Genomic DNA, 25,146 nt, shown 5'->3' with positions numbered 1-25,146 from the left:
TAACTACATTCATCAGAGCAATTCAGGCTCTCTCAAAAAAGAGTGTTATAGGGTGTAATCTACGCCTTGATAAAATCAGTCAGTTATACCTAACATTTCTACCTGACACTACAGTTACAGAATTAAAGTGGAAGGAAATAGAACTTTACAGCCAACTAACTGAAGAGCAGCTGCAGAGAAAAGTCTGAGCTTAATACACATTTACGTATCTGTATGTTTACACAATGTACACAGTATATTCATTTACTTTAAGATTAAGCCATTAAGATGAGACAGATTAGAAAGTAATCAGTATTCCTGAAGCTACTTTAACATTGTAGTAGTGGTCTCTTGGCAGTATCCGTGGTCAGTTATCTCGTCCTTTTATGATTTTTGGAGGGATGTCCTGTTCTGGATGTCACAGGCAAAACTCCAATTATGAAATGGTGTGCATGTTTAAGCAAACAAGTTATTAAAACTTTTTTTATTCTTATTGTTTTCCCCTAAAATGTTTCTGATGGTCACATAATTTTTCTCCATTGTAATTTCACACTGAAGGCGGAAAAAGTTCTGGAATGCTTTATCTTGGTTTCATTTTTTTTAACAGCACCTGCCATTTTAACAGGGGGAATGCAGACTTTTTATATCCACTGTATGCTAGCTTGTATGCTAATGTATATAATTCTGCACTATGTTGCCAAAAGTTTTGGAACATCTGCCTTTACATGCACATGAATGTAATATGGAGTTGTCCAGCTCTTTGCAGCTATAACAGCTTCACCTCCTCTGGGAAGGCTTTCCACAAGGTTTAGGAGTGTGTTTATGGGAATTTTTGACCATTCCTCTAGAAGTGCATTTGTGAGGTCAGGCACTGATGTTGGACGAGAAGGTCTGGCTCACAGTCTCCGCTCTAATTCATCCCAAAGGTGTTCTATGGGGTTGAGGTCAGGACTCTGTGCAGGCCAGTCAAGTTCCTCCACACCAAACTCACTCATCCATGTCTTTATGGACCTTGCTTTGGTCACTGGTGTGCAGTCATGTTGGAACAGGAAGGGGTCATCCCCAAACTGTTCCCACAAAGAGCATGAAATTGTCCAAAATGTCTTGGTATGAAGCTGAAGCATTAAGAGTTCTTTTCACTGGAACTAAGGGGCCGAGCCCAACCCCTGAAAAATAACACCTGAACTCAATGATTTGGAGGGGTGTCCCAATACTTTTGGCAATATAGTGTAAGTAGTAGCATCTGGAATGAAGTCAATGTGAAGCTGATTTTGTTCTGGAAAACCACAAGCCATATGCCTGTAGAGTGCCAGCGGCAGTTGAGCTTTATTTACAGCTGGTAATTTGAGGGCTCTTACTGTGACTCTGCACTTCTCGGTGAAGCAGACAGCCCATCTTATTTAGTTTTAAGGGTCCCATGTGCCAGCATTCACTAGGTGCTGATTTTTGGGGGGTTGAGAATTTATAGTTACACTGAAATAAATTTGCTGGTTCACTGGCATCTGGTGAAGAGGTTCAAGTTTGTTTTCTGAGCTAAAAAAGCAAAGATTTTTAGGGTTGTGTTCTTAACCTCCACTGCGACCTATATGCCTCAACCCAGAGTTTGCATTCTGAATTATGACTTTAGAAGTATCTAAAAAAGTAAAATGCCATAAAAACATCCATAAACCTAAGAGCTGACAATCAGTGGTCTATAAAGTACACACCAGTCAAATTTAATTAGAAGTCTTAATGGAAAATGACTCAAGAAACAGTGAACGTAAGCTGTAAATAGTGGAGTAGGTGTTTTAAAAAAGTAAAAAAAAAAAATATATATATATATATATATATATACGTACCCAGGTGCCAAGCAGTGATGTAACTATACACCTATAAGCCATAACATTATGACCACCTGCTTTATATTGTGTTGGTCCCCCTTTTGCTGCCAAAACAGCCCTGACCTGTCGAGGCATGGACTCCACTAGATCACTAAAGGTGTGCTGTGGTATCTGGCACCAAGATGTTAGCAGCAGATCCTTTAAGTCCCGTAAGTTGCGAGGTGGGGCCTCCATGGATCAGACTTGTTTGTCCAGCACATCCCACAGATGCTGGATTGGATTGAGATCTGGGGAATTTGGAGGTCAAGTCAACACCTCAAACCGGTTGTTGTGGTCATCAAACCGTTCCTGAACTATGTCTGCTTTGTGGCACAGTGTATTATCCTGCTGAAAGAAGCCACAGCCATCAGGGAATACTGTTTCCATGAAAGGGTGTAGATGGTCTGTAACAATGGTTAGGTAGGTGGTACGTGTCAAAGTAACATCCACATGGATGGCAGGACCCAAGGTTTCCCAGCAGAACATTGCCCAAAGCAGGACACTGCTTCCGCTGGCTCGCCTTCTTCCAATAGTGCATCCTGGTGCCATGTGTTCCCAGGAAAGCGACACACTCACACCCAGCCACTCACTGGATGTAAAATAAAACGCGATTTATTAGACCAGGCCACCTTCTTCCATTGCTCTGTGGTCCAGTTCTGATGCTCCGTACCCATTGTTGGCGCTTTCAGTGGTGCACAGGGGTCAGCATGGGCACCCTGACTGGTCTGTGGCCATGCAGCCCCATACACAACAAACTGTCCTGCACTGTGTATTCTGACACCTTTCTATCAGAACCAGCAATAACTTCTTCAGCAATTTGATCAACAGTAGCTCGTCTGTTGGATCGGATCACATGGCTTTGGCCGCCCATGACCCTGTCTCCAGTTCACCACTGTTCCTTCCTTGGAGCACTTTTGATAGATACTGACCACTGCAGACCGGGAACACCCCACAAGAGCTGCAGTTTTGGAGATGCTCTGATCCAGTGGTCTAGCCATCACAATTTGGTCCTTCATCAAACTCGCTCAAATCCTTACGCTTGTCCATTTTTCCTGCTTCTAACATCAACTTTGAGGACAAAATGTTGACTTGCTGCCTAATATATCCCACCCACTAACAGGTGCCATGATGAGGAGATCATCAGTCTTATTCACTTCACCTCACACTGCTCAGAATGTTATGGCTGATCGGTGTGTTTCCAAGTGGAATTTTTTGAGGTAAGAAATCAGCTTGTTGTGATTTGCAGTCCTGCCACATTCTGCACTAAAAACAAGACCATCAGCATGTCAGGCTGGCCAAGGAATCCTGACCTACGTCAGCACAAATCCACCAGCCATGTTCCTCAGAGAGGTCAGTGGTTCATGGGAGAACATGAAAGTTGTTCTGTAGATCATGATCAGAGAACAAAGAGGAGTACAAATCTACTGAAGGGGAACCCAGAGCTCTGGTTTCTGCAGCTGTCTGTTGGTTTTTAGTTTAATTCTGACACCGATATTATGTATTTTAGGTCAATGTTAATGTATCTTAAATACATCTCAATTTATGTCAAATATTTCTACATATATCTACATTTACTTACATCCATCCACCCATCTCACTCGACATTACACTCTTCTGCTTATTCTATTAGAATTCTATTCTTTTGTTGTTATTTTTATACTATTTTTATTTTTATATATTGTATAATGATTGGAGTCTGGTCTATTTTATATTATATTTTGTTTTATATTCTTATATTCTTTTTATTTTAGATTCTTAATTTCTTTTAGTGTACTTCATATATTTTATATACTAGTTTTACATTTGTATTTAAATTGTATTTCTTATATTTTATATTCTAGTTATATATTTGTATTTCAATTGTTTTTATATATATATATATATATATATATATATATATATATATATATATATATATATATATATATATTTTATATACTAGTTTTATATTTTATATACTAGTTTTATATTTTTATTTAAATTATTTCTCATATTTTATATTCTAGTTTTACATTTTTATTTAAATTACTTCTTATATTTTATATTCTAGTTTAAAATTTTTATTTAAATTGTATTTCTTATATTTTATATTCTAGTTTTACATTTTTTATTTAAATTGTATTTCTCATATTTTATATTCTAGTTTTACATTTTATTTAAATTATTTCATATATTTTATACCCTAGTTTTACATTTTTATTTAAAATCATCCATTCCATATGACAAATGAAATCTAATAATACCTCATAAGTGAAAATATTTATTATTCTCTTATGCACTTGTTTGTTTTTTAATAAACATACACTTCATTATTTAATGCCATGCTGTCAGTATCATTAGAAACAAACCTTTTACAGAACATTAAACTGAAAACTATAAGCATTTACAATAATATGCCCTGAGAGAACGGCCCTCCGAGTCGGACCGTAACATCACACTGGGAAATTTTTTTAAATAATCAGCAAGAGCTAGACAAGATGTCGAAAGCGTCCTGGTCTGTTTCAGGGACATCAGTAAGGTGGTGAAAAAACGGCCGTCCATGAAGACAAACTTCACGCTTCCCTTCAAACTCTCGAGACATCCGAGACAGGATATTTGTGACGTCCTCTCTGGACATGTTCAGAGGCAACTGTCTGGTCATCCTCACAGCTTCACCCTAAAGAGGGAGAGAATATCAGATGAATTATTAAGAAAGTTGAAAGAAAGAAAGAAAGAAAGAAAGACAAATTAACCAAGAAAAATAACAAGAAAATAAACAAAAGAAAGAAAGAAAGAAAGAAAGACATAAAGAAAGAAAAACAAATAACGAGAAAAAACGAAAGAAAGAAAGAAAGAAAGAAAGAAAGAAAGAAAGAAAGAAAGAAAGAAAGAAAGAAAGAAAGAAAGAAAGAAAAAGGAACAAAAGGCAGTACGAAAGAAAATGAAAAGAAAGGACATAACATTAGGAAGAAAGATAAGAATGGAAGTGAAGGTAAGGAAGTGCAGATAAGCACGGATAAATCAAAGAATACATTTAAGAAATAAAAGAAAGAGGGAAATAAAAGAAAAAAAAAAGAATAAATGAAGTAATAACTGTTGCTCAGAATCAGTGATGAAATTGTAAATGAATTAAATATTTGTTGTGTTTAGAAAAGAAGGAGTTCCTCACCTCCAGGTAGTTTGTGACTTTGAGAGGTCTGCACTGCTGGACCGTCTGGACGTTCCTGTCCTTCACGGCTGTTAGGATCTCCCTTAGGTCAGCAATGCCGTAGAAAGGCATGCAGTCAGCCATGGCCATCACTTCAACACCGGCCCCAGTGGATGAGGAACCTGGCCAGAGTAAGCACAGAGCGAGGATTAATATGCTCCATGTACAACTTTCTCCAGGAAAGAATAATAAATAAATATTTGGATTTACGCTCCGAATTAAGCACTAAACTAATATTATCATGTCTCTGCTGACTGGAAAGAAGCACCAGGTTTTCAGCAGATGATTTAAAAAAGATTTCTACTTTATGATGGAGATACACTATACTGCCAAAAGTTTTGGGACACCCCTCCAAATAACTGAATTCAGGTGTTGTTTTTCAGGGTTTGGACTCGGCCCCTTAGTTCCAGTGAAAGAAACTCTTAATGCTTCAGCTTCATACCAAGACATTTTGGACAATTTCATGCTCCCAACTTTGTGGGAACAGTTTGGGGATGACCCCTTCCTGTTCCAATATGACTGCACACCAGTGACCAAAGCAAGGTCCATAAAGACATGGATGAGTGAGTTTGGTGTGGAGGAACTTGACTGGCTTGACTTTGGGATGAATTAGAGCGGAGACTGTGAGCCAGATCTTCTCGCCCAACATCAATGCCTGACCTCACAAATCCGCTTCTAGAGGAATGGTCAAAAATTCCCATAAACACACTCCTCCTAAACCTAAAGCCTTCCCAGAAGAGTTGAAGCTGTTATAGCAGCAAAGGGCGGGACAACTCCATGTTACATTCATGTGCATGTAAAGGCAGACGTCCCAAAACGTTTGGCAATATAGTGTATTTGTGCAAGAAAATATAACGAAATACGTGTCAAAAAGCCCTAAAACTGCTCATTAAATAAACTGGTTTTGGTAAATGCTGGCTAAAATGAGAATTGTTGGTCAGAAAATGGCACGGCGTGTTGTCCTGCACTCTGAAAAGGGCAGATTCCTCTGAGGTGCTAAGCCACTGAGCCGGGCAAAGGCTTCGGCAGCCGGCCAACATAAACCACAATGACCCATAGCAGCACCAAGACAGCACACACACCGGTGGCACTCTGTAGCCTGGAGGCGAAATAAAGGTCAAACCAAAAAAGAAAAGAGAAGAGGAGGGATATCCTCTAAACATGTGTCCATCCGGAATTTTTAAGCACACTTATTGGGCCAGTTTTAAAATACGCAAGACTATAACTCAGATGCAGAATATTCCACTATATTAATATTAACATTTATAAACATCTATCTATATCATCTATAACATCTATCTATTTTCCAAAAAATGTATTCAGCAATGAGGCATATTCTTCTATTTATATGTTTAAAATACTTATTTATTAAAACACCCCTAATTCCAATAATGTAATATAGGAGAAAAATAAAACATGAGCACATTTCAGCAACTGTCAGAAATAATTGAGCGTAATCCTGTTATTCCAGCTGTTCACATTTCATAATTATTTGTGAACTCTGGCACGAAAGGCATCCATCAGATCACATCTGTGTTAAATCCAATCAGACAGTACAGAACTGCAGAGAAAGAGATATTAGGAATGATTTAAAAAACGTGGGATTAGACAGGAGGAGATAGATAGATAGATAGATAGATAGATAGATAGATAGATAGATAGATAGATAGATAGATATAGATAAAATGATAGATAGATAGATAGATAGATAGATAGATAGATAGATAGATAGATAGATAGATAGATAGATAGATAGATAGATAGATCAACATGAGATAGATAGATAGATAGATAGATAGATAGATAGATAGATAGATAGATAGATAGATAGATAGATATGAGCCAAATAAAGACAATATCTAAAGAAAAAGGAGGGAGAATATACAGAAATGAATCAGAAGGACAGAAAGATCTGCAGCTCATAATGGAAATTCAGGCAGCCGAGCTCCTTCTAGGAAAAGAGGAGTGAATGATGGATGAAACGGACGCTGCCTTTGGGATCGAGCTCCTTCTTAACAAGCTCACATGGTTTTCTGAGTCAGGGACAAAATGGAAAGGCTAACAGTGAACCTTCCATGTGTCCAGTTTATTCTAATATCACCTTATTGTTCTGTGTCTGAACTTTACTTCACATTTAGAGAAAACTATTTCAGTTTATCAAAGCATGTGTGTTTAAGTTGGAGCAGAAGAACTCAAGTGTCCTGCACAAAACCCTGACCTCAACCCTACGGAACTCCTCTGGGATGAACTGGAACACCGACTGAACCCCAGGCCTCCTCAGCATCAGTGTGTTTGTCACTAATGTGACTGAATGAACACAAATCCCAACAGGATGCTCCCAAATCTAGTGGAAAGACTTCCCTGAAGAGTGAAGCTTATTATTTAATGATAAAATCTGTACTGTGTTATTCAACCAACACACATCACAAAATTTATAGAAGAAAATGTCAGAATTTGAGCATGTGAAGGGTTTTCCTAGATGGCTAACTGTACACAGGCCTCTCCACAGATCCATGCCATCGTATCGAGTTTGGGAGAAATAAAAAATTTTCCTGAAGCTCCTAGTTAACTTGTTAACCCTGCTTGTGAAGAACTTTCTGAATAAGCATATAGATCTCTACAGAATCCCATCACACTCCTATCAAGAGAACCAAATCCTCAAGCCATGTGAGCATAAGCATAGTTCATTCATTCATTCATTCATCCATCCATCCAACAATTCATTCATTCAGTCATCCATTTATTCATCCATCACTTCATTCATCCATTAATTAATTAATCCATCCATCCTTCCATCCATCCATCAATCTATCTATCTATCCATCCATTCGACCAACCAACCATCCATCCATCCATCCATCCATCCAACAATTCATTCATTCATTAATCCATGCATTTATCCAACAATTCATTCATTCATCTATCCATCCATCCATCCATCGATCAATTAATTCATCCAACAATTCATTCATTCAGTAATCCATCCATCAATTTATTCTTCCATCCATCCATCCATCCATCCATCAATTAATTCATTCATCCATTCACCCAAAAACTAATTAATTAATTAATCCATCCATCCATCAATTCATTCATCCAACCATTAATACATTTATCCAACAATTCATTAATTAATTCATCCATTCATTCATCCAACAACTAATTAATTAAATAATTCATCCATCCATCTATCCATTTAACCAACAATTCGTTCATTCATTCATTCATTCATTTAGCCATCCATCCATCCATCCACCCAACAAACAATTCATTAATTTAGCCATCCATCCATCCATCCATCCATCAATTCATCCATCCATCAATTCATCCATCCATCCATCCATCCATCCATCCAACAATTCATTCAATTATCAATCCATCCATCCATCCATCCATCCATCCATTAATCCATCCAACTATTCATACATTTATCCACCAATTCATTCATTCGTTCATTTATTCATTCTCTACTGTAAAAGTGCTACCTGGAGTAAGTCTGATCTGAAATCCATTGGCCACCAGCCTGGCATCAGTAAAGAGGACTTCACCAGTTAAAGATGGACTGCCTTTCTCCATATTCATAAGAACCTCCATGTATTCAGGACCACCGAGAACACTGCACAGAAAAGAGCAGAGCAAACAGGTGAGAACTCTGAAGAGATAAGAAACATAAAGGTACTAAAATACTTTAAATATCTGTATCATTATGACATGATAATCATTCTGGTCCTTTCCAAATGAAATGAGGTGATGAAGCAGAGACACACTACCCATCTGTTAGCTGTATAGGGGACTGCAAGCTCGCTGCTGGAAGTATATTATTCTCCAGAAGTCTCTTAAACAGCAGGGCTTCCTCCACCCTGAACGGATTTAACAACATGAGCTTTCTGCCACATAAAACGACCCAGGCGCAGTGAGAAGGCAAGCGGTTTACAAGCCGGAGGTCCTGCTCACTTGAGCGGGAGCGATGCTCAGGCTGAAGTGCTCGCCTGAGGCCATCTATGCTGAACTGGACAGTCTTGGACGCCTCTGTAGGTTTCTTCTTGCTCTTAGGCTGAGAGGTGAAGAGTTTGTCCAGGGTCTGCTGATTGGACTCATGGGCTTTACGTTTCACGCCCTGGGGTCTGTTCAGAAACAAATCAGCCTTCTCATGCTGATGGTCAGGAATGACGTCGGCTGATGCACGCTTCTTCTGCTCGTTGTAGGTCTCCAGGGACTTCTGGGCCTTTTCCTCATACCTGAGATGCAAGAAAGTAAACAGATATAGATATATTTTAACGTCTTGAATGCATGAAAACAATTTTTTTGCTTCCTTCTGCAAACAATATGACAGTTCTCGCTAACACTGCTTGTGAAGAATTTTCTGAAGAAACTCGGGTCTTCCTCTCATTCAACTACAGAATCCCATCACACTCCTATCAAGAGAATCAAATCCTCAAGTCATGTGAGCCAAAGCATAGTTCATCCATCCATCCATCCATCAGTTCATTCATCCATCCAACAATTCATTTATTCTTTCATCCATCCAACAATTCATTCATTCATGCATTTATCCAACAATTTATTCATTCAATCATCCACCCATCCAACAATTCTTCCATCCATCCAACAGTTCATTCAGTCATCCATCCATCCATCAGTTTATCCATCCATCCATCCAGCATTTCATTCATTCATCTAACAATTTATTAATTCATTTGTCCATCTATCCACCCATCCAACAATTCATCCCTCTCCATCAGTTTATTCATCCACCCATCCATCTAACAATTCATCCATCCATCCATCCATCCATCCAACATTCCAACAATTCATTCATCCTTCCATCCTTCCTTCCATCCATCCATCCATCCACTTATCCATCCCCATCCGTCCGTCCGTCCATCCATTCGTTCGTTCATTCATTCATTCATTCATTCATTCATTCATTCATTCATTCATTCATTCGTTCGTTCGTTCGTTCGTTCATTCTCTACTGTAAAAACAGACAACTTGCAGAGACTTTGTTGCAGAGAGAGTTGATTTCCTCAAAGATAGAAAGTAGATGAAGATTTAGAAAAATGCTCTGGTCTGATGAATCTGTTTCTGCCTCCACATGCAGATGTTGGGTCAGAATTCGGTGCACGAATCCACAGATCCATCCTGCACTGGATCATCAGTTGAGCTTTTTCAGCTGGCAGCATTCATTGTGGTGCAAAAACATGCAGATTCAGAGGAGAGTTCAGATGACACGAAGAGCAACACACTTCATTCTAGAGTCATGATAAATGTCCTGAGAATTCTAACAGTGCCACCTACAGTACAGGGGCACTCATAAAAGACAGCACTTGACATTAAAAAAGGATACGCTGCATAAATTCACATTTCTCACATTTATTTTCGTTTAAAATCGTTCATTTCATGTATGTTAAATAAAAGAGGTTAATTTCCAATAGCCTCAGGTGTATATTAATAACCAGATAACCATTTCCAATTTTACAAATTTATCAGAGGAATATTATTATAAAATGTCCTGTAACAAGCTGATTAGCAGTTGGGACTAATTAAATATTCCCAATTCACATAAGGAACCCGGATTTAATTTCCTCTTGTGGATCAAACTCTCCTCCTGGGACACGATATAAATCACAGTCTAGAAAACTGCAGAATCTGCAAAAAACATCTGCTACCTGCAGCAGCTGGGGGTTAAAGAGAAAACCAAAGGCAGTAACAGCACACAATCTGCCCCACAATCCCCTCTGTACACTCCCTAGTGTTTACTATCACACTGGACATCTTTTTCCAAAAATAATGGAATCCCTGTAGTAATATGGCTAATATGTAAGTGAAGTAGGGAACAGGGTTATACAGCAAGTGCCTTCATCCTTTAACACTAACCTGTAAAGTGAAGTACAGTAGAAAGAAAGAAAGAAAGAAAGAAGAAAGGAAAGAAAGAAAGAAAGAAAGAAGAAAGGAAAGAAAGAAAGAAAGAAAGAAAGAAAGAAAGAAAGAAAGAAAGAAAGAAAGAAAGAAAGAAAGAAAGAAAGGAACAATCTCAGGAGCAGCATCCTTCTAAGCATTATTGTTCTTCATGATGAGTTGATACCTGACTCCTGAGAGGTGCTATATGAGAAGATAAGATGAATCCATGGCTAGAAGTACTGACTGGTCAAGGATGAAGAACTGGGATTGTTCTGAGTAACAGTCTGTATTCATCACTGTCCCTCTGCTGCTGTTGCTGATATTCTGCCCACAGAGAATGAATGAAGGTTTGGTATGTGGAGGAGGATAAACGGTGTAATCTGGGGACTGACAGCATCAAAGGCATCTCCGAGCTCAAGAAGGATTAGGATCAAAGACAGTTTTTCCTGGCAATTCAGAACGTTTTCCCAAATATTTGGATTTATTTATTTATTTATTTTTAAAAAAGGGCGCTGTCTGAGGAAATGTTTTTACACTGTAATATTTGGGAAAATCTGAATCATTTAAAGTTCTCATTATTTACTCCAAAATTCTTTCCTTTGGAATAAAATGACAACCCATGATAAGACCAAGCTATAGTGGAGAGAGAAGAGTGAGAGAGATACACGAATGGTGGATTTAAACACTATTATCTCTTAATATTTCCACATAATGTCTTTGAACTTTGTACTTATCACAGAAAATCATAATATAGAAAATATAACATAATATTGTGATGGCTAGACCACTGGATCAGAGCATCTCCAAAACTGCAGCTCTTGTGGAGTGTTCCCGGTCTGCAGTGGTCAGTATCTATCAAAAGTGGTCCAAGGAAGGAACAGTGGTGAACCGGAGACAGGGTCATGGACGGTCAAGGCTCACTGATGCACGTGGGGAGTGAAGGCTGGCCCGTGTGATCCGATCCAACAGAAGAGCTACTGTTGCTCAAATTACTGAAGAAGTTAATGCTGTTCTGATAGAAAGGGGTCAGAATACACAGTGCAAGACAGTTTGTTGTGTATGGGGCCGCATAGCCACAGACCAGTCAGGGTACCCATGCTGACCTCTGTGCACCACCGAAAGTCAACAATGGGTACGGAGCATTAGAACTGGACCACTGAGCAATGGAAGAAGGTGGCCTGGTCTGATGAATCACGTTTTCTTTTACATCACGTGGATGGCTGGGTGCGTGAACATCTCTTACCTGGAGAACACATGGCACCAGGATGCACTAGTGGAAGAAGGCAAGCCTGTGGAGGCAGTGCCATGGTCAATGTTCTGCTGGGAAACCTTGGGTCCTGCCATCCATGTGGATGTTACTTTAACACGTACCACCTACCTAAGCATTGTTACAGACCATGTACACACTTTCGTGGAAACGGTATTCCCTGATGGCTGTGGTCTCTTTCAGCAGGATAATGTACCGTGCCACAAAGCAGAAATGGTTCAGGAATGGATAAATGACCACAACAACCAGTTTGAGGTGTTGACTGAAAAAAATGTCCAAATTCTTATTTCCCCTCAGTGTAAGTTTTTTTTTATTGCCCCACCTGACCATGGCAGTGAGATCTAATGTAGAGTATGTATATGTCCATATATGTGGGTGAAGTAGTTTTAAAGTCGGAACATCCGTGATAAAAAAATAAATAAATCTCACAAAGCTTAGCACAACAGGCCCATGTGTGATGCAACATGACTTCACGTAAACTCGATTTCCTAAAGGGTGTGCCACTTAACAGTGGCCGGAAAATGAGCCAAGCACTAGCTCAGGCTCATTTATTACTTCACGATAGCACGCAAAAAGACATTACTTTTTCCATACACCCTTCCATACCTTCCACAAATGCCCCTGGCTATGGTGATGCACATTTTCCATCCATCCAGTTAGACTAAACAGGCATGCAATAATTTGGATCATTTTTTTTTCCTTCATGGCAACTATTTCCTGAGAGAAATAATGGTCCTGTTTCACAAGGCCATTCCTTTTCATTGTGAGAGCTATGAAGATCAAAAAATGCCTTTATGCACCAATTTACTGGTCTGTAAATGGACGCTGTAATTCAGTAATGACTCTAAAGTGCTACCTGACATGACATGTTAGATATCGCATTGTAAGTAATGCAAAACCAAAGGAAAGACAAATGTTCCTCACTATAATGGAACTCTTAGCTCGCTATAATGAAACTTTTAAGTGTTAAAAACACAGCTGAACAGGAACTGACCTGGAACTGGAATTTTATGTCAAGAACCTAAACAAAATAATACTGATGTATAGGAAAAACAATACAGTTTGATCAAAAAGTGACTATATTCACCCCATTGGCATAAAACTCCTAAATGAGCTCTGGTGTAAAAGGTATATGTTTGTCACTCAGAAACCAAGCAGAAGATATCTTACATCTGATACGACAGACTTTTGTAGAATTTTGTAGAACACCTTTGTGTGAAACATGGTGGTGGTAGCATGATGCTGCTAGATGCAGGGACTGGGAAACTGGTTGAGGAAGGGTTGAGGAGGCAAAGAAGAAAGTCTGTTCCAGTCTGCATCTAAGATTGAGAATCTGTGGAAAGACTTCATAGCTGTTAACCGATAGTCTTATGGAGATGGATGGTTTAAAAAAAAAAGTATACTTCATTTTAGGGGCGGTGAGAGCTCAAGTGGTTAAGGCTCTGGGCTGTTGATTGGAGTTCAAGCCCCAGAACTGCCAAGCTGCCACTGTTGGGCAATTGAGCAAGGCCCTTAACCCCCTCTGCTCTAGGGGTGCTGCATCATAGCTGCCCCATGTGCTCTGACCCCAACTTCCTCAGCTGGGATATGCTAGGAAAAGTATTCCACTGAGCTGTAATGTATGTGTGGTGATAATAAAAGTGTCTTCTCCTTCTTTCTGACAGGATCCAGGTACTATCAGATCCTGAAACTGAACCTGAAATTAATACAAAGTACTAGTACCACTACACAGTCTTTAATATAAAAACCAGCTCTATCAGTTCTTATTATAAAAAAATATGTTAACTTTAAAGAGTTTCATTTACAAATTCCTCTGACTGAAGAGGCCCTTAAACATTCATTCACTGTCAGTAACCACTTTATCTGGACCAGAGATGGCAGTGGATCTGTTCGAACACTGGGTGTAACATGGGAATACACCCTGGAGTTTGTGGCTTTTTGTCCTGTCTGAAACATCAAAACTTCAGACATGCTAGAGTATCCCTTTAATAATAATTAATACAAGAAACCATCACCTTTCATTTCATATACATTTTCATTTAAATGGAATAAAGCAGAACTACACTGACGCTGTCTTACGTGAGATTCTGTCGGTGTTAAAAATACACCACGGCATTCTCTAGAATCCTGAATACCTCTTTTACAACGGAAAACATTATTGACCAGTGATCCAAGTAATCAAATGCAGTTGTCTGGAAAACACAAATGTAGTTCATATCAATCCCTCTTGCTTTGGACAGCAACCTGAACAAATCAAGCAGACTTTCCACACCATATTTTATCCTTGCAAGTGGCAAGTCTATTCCGTCTCCCTCCCCTTTTTTCCCCTCCCTAAACCAAGAGAGTGAATCACAACAACTGGAAAATGCAGCTTTGGGAGTGAAATCTGGAAACTTACTTCTTTCTTTCTTCCTCCCCGAGGCTTTCCCATCTCTCTTTTACAGCAGCAGTGACATCCTGCAGACTGGCTCGTGGCTTCTCCAGCAGGACGGATGATCTGGCGTCCTGCTCAAACAGTGCGAAGGCAGAAAGTGGCTGACGCACAGAGTGGCTGCTGATCAGGTCGTAGGCCGTTAATTTGGCCATTTTTTCCACAATGACATTTGTGGGTCTCCTGCATGGGCTGCTACACGTAGAGTTGTTTTCTGGGGGAAGGTCACCATCTTTTTTAGCTTCAGGTTGATGAAGCTTCACAGGTTCAATGCATTCTCCGGTGATGGGATCTGTGAAAGCCTTCCCCATGGCCCAACTCTCTGCTGAGATCTCTGCTGAGATCTCCTTGTCCACTTGCACGAGAGAGCTCTCATGTTTGTCATCTGGGTCGAGTGAAGAATTCAACGCTATGTTCTCAGCAAAAGATGAATCACTCAAGCTTGTGTTGATTATCCAGTCCTCTGATGAGGAAGACGAGCTTGTGTTAGCGGTACCTGGTAAGGATGTATCACTGTCCTTTTCTTTGGTGTTTGTGGTAGGCTTGTCTAGCACCACAGGTGGAGAAACCGCTCTAGGTTGCGGTGCAGCTATTTCAGCCGCTTCGTTGCGCTCCTTCCTAGTTTCCACCGTAGAATGAGACTGTTCTTCTGTCACATGGTTGTCATTCCCAACAGAATAAGAACCGTACAAGGATATCAGTACAGATTCCACTGCTAAAAGCACAGCATCCTGAGGGGGAAAACAGCGTGACCAATAGAAAAGATCAGACCTGTTTGTGGAATGTCACTCAAAAGCAACCTGGTGCAGTGAAGGTGAAAAGCATGTCTACTCACCTTGTTCTGTAGCATCACTTGCAGCTTGTCAGGTGTCAGATTAACATCCACACTCGAGGCAGGGACGGTGATGTTCAGCATCAGGATAGGGAATCGGCGGCTGGCTGATTCGTTATTTGAATGAGCCGAGTTAGCATAGTGCTGCTTTACAAGCTGAAGGATAAAGCAGGTAAAACTCCAGGTTAGAATGATTGCTACATATAAAAACTGGTCTAGAACAATTCCTCTTAGGAGTGTTGTACTGGAACTTGTCACAATGAGATCACATATCCACTTCGGAAAGTAACCCTCAGTGGTAATGCATTCAAGACTGATCGAATCAAGTTGGGGGTGGGGGTCTGGGGGTGGGGTTTAGGGTAGCGTAACCCTGAGCAGTTTTATCTTATCTCACACACCAATCTTACACATGGGTTGGTTTCTTTTAAATCTGATACAAATCTTCTGATACAGGGATTCATGCCATATAAAACATCAGAGAAACTTCACCATGTACCAGATCACTGTCATGTTATAGGACAGCCATCTCGGATAATGGAAATTCCTGTTTTCCCTTGGCGACTCCCAAATTTTGGATTATTCCAGCAAGAAGTGGCAGAAGTGGTTATGGTTCTCTGGGTTGTTGATTGGAAGATCAGGCTTCAAATCCCAGCACTGCCAAGCTGCCCCCAAACCCCCTTGCTCCATCAGAATGATGGCTGACCCTGAACTCTGACACCAACCCTCCAAGGATGGGATATACAAAGAAAGAATTTCACTGTGCAGTAATGTATATGTGACAAATAAAGGCAATTTAACTTAACATGGTTGTAAAGAGTTGCTTATTTGAGTCTGGGAAGATTCTCAGTCATCCATATGCAGTTATCTGGAGGTTAAGTCATCTCAACTGGACTTCTTTCTTGTTAGGTCAAAACATTTCACTACTCATCCGAGCAGCTTCTTCAGTCTGAGGGAAAATGGAATCCTGCCAACTTCCCTCCAACCTAAGAAGCTGTTCAGATTATTTGAGTTACTTGCCAGCTTCTCTCAATCAGCCCATCTGGCACCAACAACCATGTCATGGTTAAAGTCACAGAGATCCCTCATTCCGATGTTTGATGTGAATGTTAACTGAAGCGCTTGTCTTGTATCTGCATGATATTATACGTGGCACTGCTGCCACATGGCTAATTCGATAACTGCATGATTGAGCAGGTTGGAGTTCCCAGTGAGTGTATAAAGATTACTACTAATACAAAGTTTTTTGAGAAGGTAGACTTCCATTAACATCATTAGCATAAACATCAGACACCAAACATTTCCTGGCAGGTGCAAATACTTTTCGCTGAACCATTCCATGATATTACATAAAATTAAGAGTAACGACATGAACATACCTTCAGGATATCTTTGTGATTCACGGGCCGATTGTTCACATAAATAAACGTCTTGTCTGAGGTACTGGAACTTGTCGCACTGAGATCGGAGTTCGGCTTGGGGAAATATCCGTCGATGCTGATCTATCCAAACATGAGAAGAATGACAGAATCATGGCTTGGCGATTTAAAGGTGATGTGCAACTCAGAGAGCGCTGATATTTTACAAAGATGGCTTGGAGTCAAAAGGGGAGTCTTGTATCATCCTGGGTGCCATTTGTTTGCCCTGATTGACACAATTTGTTGATGATTTTGAATGCTCATAGTTTACATTTTATGTGTAACCCAGTGCAAACTCATCTTGACCTCTATGATCCTTGTAAAATGTCAGTGCATGAGAAATTTTTTCTCATAAATTCACACTGCTGAGTCTCTGACCCCCATCTGACTGCCTAATTAGGATTTCCCAGGCCAGTCAGAACGCATTTGTCATCTCATAACTAGGCACTCTTGCCAAGCTCCTACAATCTGCCGGAGCAAAACACTGTATATACCAGCAAAAGCCTTGAGACAAGAAAAAGTTCCAAATGACTCCTACATTTGGATGCTTCTGAATTGACAAACGCAGCTGTTGGCCAGCAAGAGGTCAATTTTTATTTCCATCTTATACAAACTATAATTGCTGGTATTGTGACTTCCACAATAAGCGCTTGTTAAGGACAACGCTGCTGTTACAGCATTTTGTCAATTACTGCAGCACAGGTGAGCCCGTCCCCGGAGCTTCATAGACTGAATGGAAACTATTATTCCAGGATAACAGGATGTGGATCACACTGCCAACAAAAAAGTCCTCTGCCATGAAATTCAATTAATGTCATTTGGGGAAACAGCACAATGACAGTGGACGAGGGGGGAGAAAAAAAAAATGACCTGGCTCATTCGAAATGACATGACCGGAGCAGTTTTCAGCCATGAATCAGCCAAATAAGAAGTCAAAATAATGAGGAAAAAATACAGAATCTGCAAGTCTTAGGCTAATATCTTGTTACTGATTTATCATAATCATAATTCTTTATTGTTAAATGATATCTGAATGCATTTTTGGAGTCTAAAGACATTTGTTTTAATTTAAATTCATTGTGTTAACTACCGAATTTGTAACTTTCCTATATCTGTTCCGACAGCGAGGAAAGTATTTCCCCTCCAGTATAAACGATACTCCAAATGAAGCCAAGTAGCTGCTATGAATGGCATCCTTCCCCGCTGTATGACTCGTATGAAGCGCCCTAACGCTTCGCTGCGCTCTGCACGTGTCACATTCATGAGGTAGATGGGGCTCGAGGGGGTTAGGAAGGATTCGCTTACGTTCTTGGCACGGTGTCCAGCCTGATGAGTGCACTTCTCTCCTGGATAATGACAGATTGCTGAAACAGACACGCTAGAGAAGAAGGCATCAAGAAAATCAAATAATAAATTTGTTTTTCTCCACTTAACGTGGATGCCGATTCCGAGAACGTCTTATAAATAACACGTGTCAAAAGGAAAACGCGTGCTCGTCAGGGGCATAGGGGTTTTTGCGGCATGACTTGTCCTGCATGCGTGTTCCTCTACACACTTAGCAAGGGGCCACATGGAGGAAATTCCTACTGCTTTCGTGTACAGAGAGCTGAACATATGGTGCTGCAATTAAAGCTCTGAAGCGGGGCATCAGCACAAGGTCTATCCACCTGACCTGTTAGACACCTGTTACTGTCAGAGGCCATGTGACGTGAGGGAATTCTCACTGTATTCTGGACATACGTGTTATTAGAGAGACCCTGAGAGTATCAGCATGGTGTTTGCTGACGTATATATGCATTCACACATGTCTACACGCTGAAATTTGCATGCAAATTATTTCATTTCCGTACACGTTACTGTATTCTCCATCATGTTTCTACTAATACACTGGAAAAATTGTTTTTATTCTTTTCCCATCCTGAATACTGAACACTGAGCACGATTATGAGACTGCATATTTGTCCCCTGACGATTTGTTTGCAGACCTATATGCCGTGAAAGATATCGCGTATCGCAGACACGTCTTCATCATATCACCTACCCGATATACGAGACCGATACTGGCATGAAGCACTGGAGATCAGCTGTGACATACTTTAAGATCCGATTCCCTGTAATGTTTAGAATATCTGAACGGTCACTAATAACTTTGATTTAATGCCTATAAAGTATAGGAACTCAGTATTACCCTGTTTATACTGACTATATGTAAGATATACAGTGTGCAATCTGCGACCTGTCTTTATGTTACTGTCTCTATTGCTGCTGGATATCTGGAATTTCCTTCAGGATCAATAAAGTATCTATCTATCTATCTATCTATCTATCTATCTATCTATCTATCTATCTATCTATCTATCTATCTATCTATCTATCTATCTATCTATCTATCTATCTATCTATCTATCTATCTATCTATCTATCTATCTATCTATCTATCTATCACGTTTGTTCCATTATGAATAATACTGGTTTCAGAGAAACTGTGGCAATTTTGAAAAAAAAAAAATCACTAACCAAATGCATTGCAGAAATGTTAAAATGACTAATCAGACGCTGCTATGGCGCTCATTATGTTTCAATCAATTATTTTCCCCAGATCAGCGACTTCGTTGCTTCAATCAAAATTTTGGGAGAATTTCTAAATCAACCGATTTATTTTTAATACATGATTAACCTATAGAAGAATTTGTTTACAATATTGAACTTCTGATCATAGCAATTTTTGGTTTATTTTATTCTGTCAGTCAAAAATCATTCAAATTAAGCTGATTTTTTTCTGACCTGAGTCATTAAATGCCCAATAAATAACCTTCCACCTATTAAATACCAGTGTAACTGCACTAATAATAACAAATGTCCCCAGTGACCTCAGAACAAAACACTGGAGTAATGAAAGCACCACCAACAGATTAGCACCAAAACAACTCGACAATCACAAATTAATTAATCATTTAATTCTTAACTCTCCTTTTAATAGATGTAAGTTAACGAGTGTGTGAATGTGTGTGTGCATGCAATGGACTAGCATCCCATTAGAAGCGAATTCTCCAGCTTGCACCCAGTGTTACTGGGATTGGCTTTAGATCTTTCACAACCCTGACCAGTACAGAGCACTAAACTGATGATGAAAGTTACCACTTCTCAGTCCTGGCCAGCAGACCGGATGCTTTTAATTCATTTATTTCATTAATTTCTACCCACTGCTGCTTTAAACATTTAGCATTATGATGTCTAGAGGCAAAAACATAGTTGTTACTTTGGAGATTTTACTCATTAAGACAGTGGTTATAAAAAAAAAAAAAAGTAGGGCACCATGTGTCCACACACAATAGCTTCCACTCCAATAGAGCAGAGGAGATGCATTCGGTCCAACTGCGCCGATTGACGTCAGTGTGCTCCAGATTAAAATGACCACTACACCGCACTCCAGTATGCAAGACCTGCCCTTCATGAAGCTGAGTGAAAACAACCAGGGCAGCTCTCACAACAGGAAACAGAGGCGAAAAAGGTCAAGGGCTTATGTAAGGAATTGATCTGAAGGAGGGCCTTCAAAACAAAAACAATATATAACAAGAATGGGTTAGGATTCACGCTCCACATCTGTCAGGTTGGATTAACAGCGGGCGGAATGGCATTTAACAGATTACACCTGCTGTGACTGAGCAGGAAAAAAAAAGCTTTCTCTGGGAGCTCAAGTACCACAGAGGAAAAAAACGTTAAAGTATGTGCGTGTTTAAGAGACTGGAAAACAAAAAGGTGTCGTAAACAGGTGGTGGGATCCGAACGCTGGTTGCTGGTTGGCATAACAAGCGATGTGAATGCTCCACAGCTGAGCATGTGACCGAATGCCCGCTCTTTGCGTGCGCTGCCCAGGGAAAGTGTAATTGGTGCCAGCACAGAGGGAGAGCGGCTCTGCGCCAGCCTGGCCATGCTGTGATCCTCTGACACGCACTCTTCACATGTTCTGCGCTGCTACATTCAGTGCATGACATTTTATTGCAAAGTGATGCAGGACACAATGCAATCACAGAGCCAGGGGCTTTATCATTCAGGAATAAAGGTTCGCAGATGGAAAAAGCAAGATAAGATGAGATGAGATGAGATGAGATAAAATGAGTTAAGATGAAATAAGGTAAGGCAAGATGATGAGATGAGATGAGATAGGATGAAATGAGATAAGATGATATAAGGTAAGGCAAGATGAGAAGATAAGATAAGATAAGATAAGATAAGATAAGATAAGATAAGATAAGATAAGATAAGATAAGATAAGATAAGATAAGATAAGATAAGATAAGATAAGATAAGATAAGATAAGATATGATGAGACAAGATACGATAAGACAGAACTTCATTCATCCGGAAGGAAATTCTTTTGCCAGAGACTGCTTCAGACCACACAAAAGAAATAAATATAAATTAAAAATACTCTATATACAAAATGTACAAAAGGTGCTTGAGAGCAAGTTTATTAAAATAATCTGCGGCTGTCGAGATTTTGTTTTGAAGCAAATAATCACAAATAAAATGAATATATTTCCACAAATATAGAATATGGCAAATAATGGGAAAGTACAAGTGTAGACATGGCCATATACGGTCATGACCATATCAGAGAGAATATAAAAGACTTTTCCAATACTCAGATTTTTTTTTCTAGTTTCATTTCTATGCAGTGTCTGACAAGTAGTTAAGCTGGAAATGGCTGAGATCTGGCAACCCTGCGTAGATCTGGTAATAGAAGCTGATAAGGATAATAGCTGGTCAGGAATGAGTGTATAATATCTACACTCAGTCCTTAATTCATGATGAATGAAATGGAGTATGATGCTAATCCCAGTTTCCATTAATATCTATATGTATATCTATAGGGCATGAGGACACTGGGACACCAAGCATGGAAGCTAGACAACACTTTAACTAGCTAACACACAGCTATAAGCTCTTTTATATGAACAATGGAAAGACAGTGATGGTGAAAACAAGACAAGGTTGTCACGCGGTTCTGAATAAAAGTTAACATTTCAGCTAAATAGCTGCCTGTAGCTGTTAAACCTTTTATAAAGACAATGTGAAGGAAATATGACAAAAAATTTTAAACATTTACCTCAGGATTAAACACAAAATGCTAACCAAAAAAAAGCTAACAGTACACTAACTGTTGGCAAATGGTTAATACATAGCTGAAAATAGCATCTAGCTAATGACTGAGGCTAACGATGTAGCTAGCTAGCATACAGATGCTGAATCTTTTTATAGAAACAGTGTTAAGACAGAATGAAACAAGTTTAAGCTGCTGGGAATATCAATATTTAATCAGATTTACTGGTAAATTGCTACTAAATGACGTCTAAACGTCTAAACGAATGAAAATTGCGTTGAAAAATGTGATTCATGTGGAATCATCTGGTGTTGTTGAATATAATCCCCAAGCATGGCAGCTAGCTAGTGACAAAAGCTAATTTAGCTACATAGCCACCAAGTTCGAATTAGGAAACGAAACAAGGCTGTGGGAAACAGCAACATTTACCTCAGATTTGTTGGTAAGTTACTAATTATAGACTCAGTGTGACTAAAATTGTACTGTTATTAATTTATATGAAATCTTCTCAAATATTTAAACTTGCTATTATTCTATATGTAATATTTCAATGCTAAACGATTCTGAAATGTCCAATACAAAATCCTAAGATATTCGAAAGGCATTCTGACTGAGTTAAAAGTTCTAACAGAGTAAAAATGTTCACGTTTTTCAGTATATAAGTGGTAAGTGGTTAGCAGTTCAATGCTAAAAGTGATTAAGGGCATTTCCAAGTGTAGTTCAAGTGTTTCATTAGAAATTTATCAACAAATCTGAGGTAAATTTTGCTGTTTCCCATAGCCTTGTTAGTCAAACTGGCAGCAAAGTAGCTAAATTAGCTTCTGTCATTAGCTAGCTGCCATGCTTGGTGCATTTTTAAGTGTAGTTTGAGTCTTTTATTGGAAATTTATCAACAAATCTGAGGTAAATGTTGCTGTTTTCTGCAGCCTTGTTTGGTTTCTTTGGTGAAACTGGTGGCTACGTAACTAAATTAGCTCCTGTCATTAGCTAGCTGCCATGCTTGGTGCATTGCCAAGTGTAGATTGAGTCTTTTATTAGAAATTTATCAATAAATCTGTGGTAAAAGCTGACGTTCCGGAAAGTTTCCTCTAACTTCTGCTGTTTTTCGACCTTGCTGTCATTAGCTTTTTTTCTTCTAAATGTCTATATTTCCCAGTCGACTAGCCAAAGAGTTTTCAGGCTGACCAAAGCTGTGGCTTGACCAAAGTTTCACCACAAAGAAGCTGAAGGCAGGGGGCTTTTCATTCGAGGGGCTACCTGGGCAGAATGCTGAGTCATACAAAAAGAAATATCAGCAGTGAGGAATGCACGGGCAAGGCAAAGAGAAACAGCGCTCCTGGGAGAGGAGGACAGCCCTTCGCAGTGAAAGTGTTATGTGAGTCCCTGAGCTCTGCAGCCCAGCAGGAGAGCAGCCATGTTTTAAGTCAAATCCAGCACAACATGACATGTCAAGGCTCCAATGTTTATTCATTTGGAGCTTTTTAGAAACGTGGCCGCGGGGAGAACGAGGTTCGGAAGCTGACGACTCTTTCAAAATCCACTTTCTATTTTTTTTTCTGCTTTGGAGAAGTCAGCTGTTTCCCCCCCATGCTGACTGGACAGGGATAATATAACACAGTAAAAATTACCCAGTTAACACCTTACGCTTGTTATGAGGGTTAAGTCCAGTGCAAAAGTTTGTACACCTGTTATAAATAGTGGTTTAAAAAGAAGTGAAAACCCTAACATATCTGGTTTACTTAATATATAGGAAATGGAATAAGGAACAGATTAAGTATTATTAAAAACATATGTTCTGAGGTTCTATTTAATGAAACCGTTCTATATAATAAACCTTTTAAGAATCTAACACAGAGAAGTGCAAGAAACCTAACACAGTTTATTCAGTCGTATTTGAAATATTTAGCAGATCGAGAGGTTCACCATACCAATTCTTCTGACCCTTTTTTTTTTTAAAGATAACATTTCTTTAGAATCCAGAAATATCCATGTGGGATGGATCTCACCTGTATACAGGTTGGCAGGTATGATCATTTATTAATTATTCATGTAGCACAAATTCGGATTGCAAAACAAACCCTGCATTCACATGAAGGTTTTTTTATTATTATTATTGTCAGTAATAATATCCCCATTATTTATAGCCTGTCCACAAGAGTAAGATTTATTCACATGACTTTTGTTTCAAATGCATTGAGGTTTGATTTACATGCTGCATGCTTCATACTAGCTCCATTCTTAGATTAGCAAAGCAAGCAACTATGCTAGCTATGTGCCCTCTCCAGAAGCCCCAACAACTTCCTTCTTTCCTTTATGTTTCCATGCACACATGTTGTGTGTGATTGGAGAAAGTGAAACCCTTCTGTTTTTATATAGGAACTAACTGCAGGGAGCCAGCGGGGAACTGAAGAAAAGGCGGACCTCACGCACCATACCATGGCAGCTTTACAGCACCATAGATGGATAGATTTGACCTCCATGGCTTATATACATGAACATTCACCTGTCAATTTGTCATTTGATAATGAAGGGAAATAATTCAGGACAATAAGCTTAAATACCTAAATACTATTGGTTGAATATGAAAATAAATCTAACGGTACAAGCTGTTGTAGGGGTGTGTAATCTTCTGAAACAGTAAGAGAACGTTTATTAAAGTCTTATTGTCTTAAATCCACTACAGGTGTAACCGTAGCTCTGTTATCTTTGCTAAAAAAAATAACAAGTTGAGCTGCTGAACCTAGAACTCTCGCTATGTAGGATTATTTTTCCATCACTGACCTCTGCTTGCTCGTGGTGATGTCGGACGGGTAACAGGTTGGCGGCGGTGGAGGATCCGAGCACGGCCATGAGAGCCGCGCCGTGATCCGATACCTTGGACTTCTGCCATATCACGGCCTGAAACAACACGGTAAAAATGGGTCAGGCTATTTTCTCCCATCCTAAAATAAGACCACCTGCAGGATCGAGAGCTCATACATACCCACAAATTATAAACAATTAACCTGCAGATATAAACTCTGAGCTGTCGCAGTAACTGAAAAGGAAAAAAAAATTAACACGGTGCTGGGGCTGAACCCAGCTTGGGCCTTATTGCGCTTGCATTCTTTAGCCACTTTGACTAATTCTTCTTTTGTGCCTGCAGGATTTAGCGAATAATTCATTACTCAG

At 39.4% G+C, this 25,146-nt stretch overlaps 1 protein-coding gene across 2 annotated transcripts in view; it reads right to left on the bottom strand.

Moving 5' to 3' along the window:
• Window positions 1-4,085: 4,085 nt before the first annotated feature.
• pms1 (PMS1 homolog 1, mismatch repair system component) overlaps window positions 4,086-25,146 on the bottom strand; it is a 28,976-nt gene continuing 7,915 nt past the window's right edge. For both annotated transcript variants that reach the window (XM_058393424.1, XM_058393422.1), the window contains 8 exons: window positions 24,757-24,873; window positions 16,833-16,955; window positions 15,460-15,612; window positions 14,592-15,355; window positions 8,796-9,263; window positions 8,511-8,641; window positions 4,987-5,147; window positions 4,086-4,494 (listed from right to left, as the gene is read on the bottom strand). In XM_058393424.1, coding sequence (XP_058249407.1) covers window positions 4,297-4,494; window positions 4,987-5,147; window positions 8,511-8,641; window positions 8,796-9,263; window positions 14,592-15,355; window positions 15,460-15,612; window positions 16,833-16,955; window positions 24,757-24,873 — 2,115 coding nt within the window. In that variant the 3' untranslated portion in view covers window positions 4,086-4,296. The remainder of the gene's footprint in view (window positions 4,495-4,986; window positions 5,148-8,510; window positions 8,642-8,795; window positions 9,264-14,591; window positions 15,356-15,459; window positions 15,613-16,832; window positions 16,956-24,756; window positions 24,874-25,146) is intronic.

The sequence above is a fragment of the Hemibagrus wyckioides genome, linkage group LG06 (genome assembly GCF_019097595.1).
Source record: "Hemibagrus wyckioides isolate EC202008001 linkage group LG06, SWU_Hwy_1.0, whole genome shotgun sequence".
NCBI lineage: Eukaryota > Metazoa > Chordata > Actinopteri > Siluriformes > Bagridae > Hemibagrus > Hemibagrus wyckioides.
This window is presented reverse-complemented; position numbering and strand designations above follow the sequence as displayed.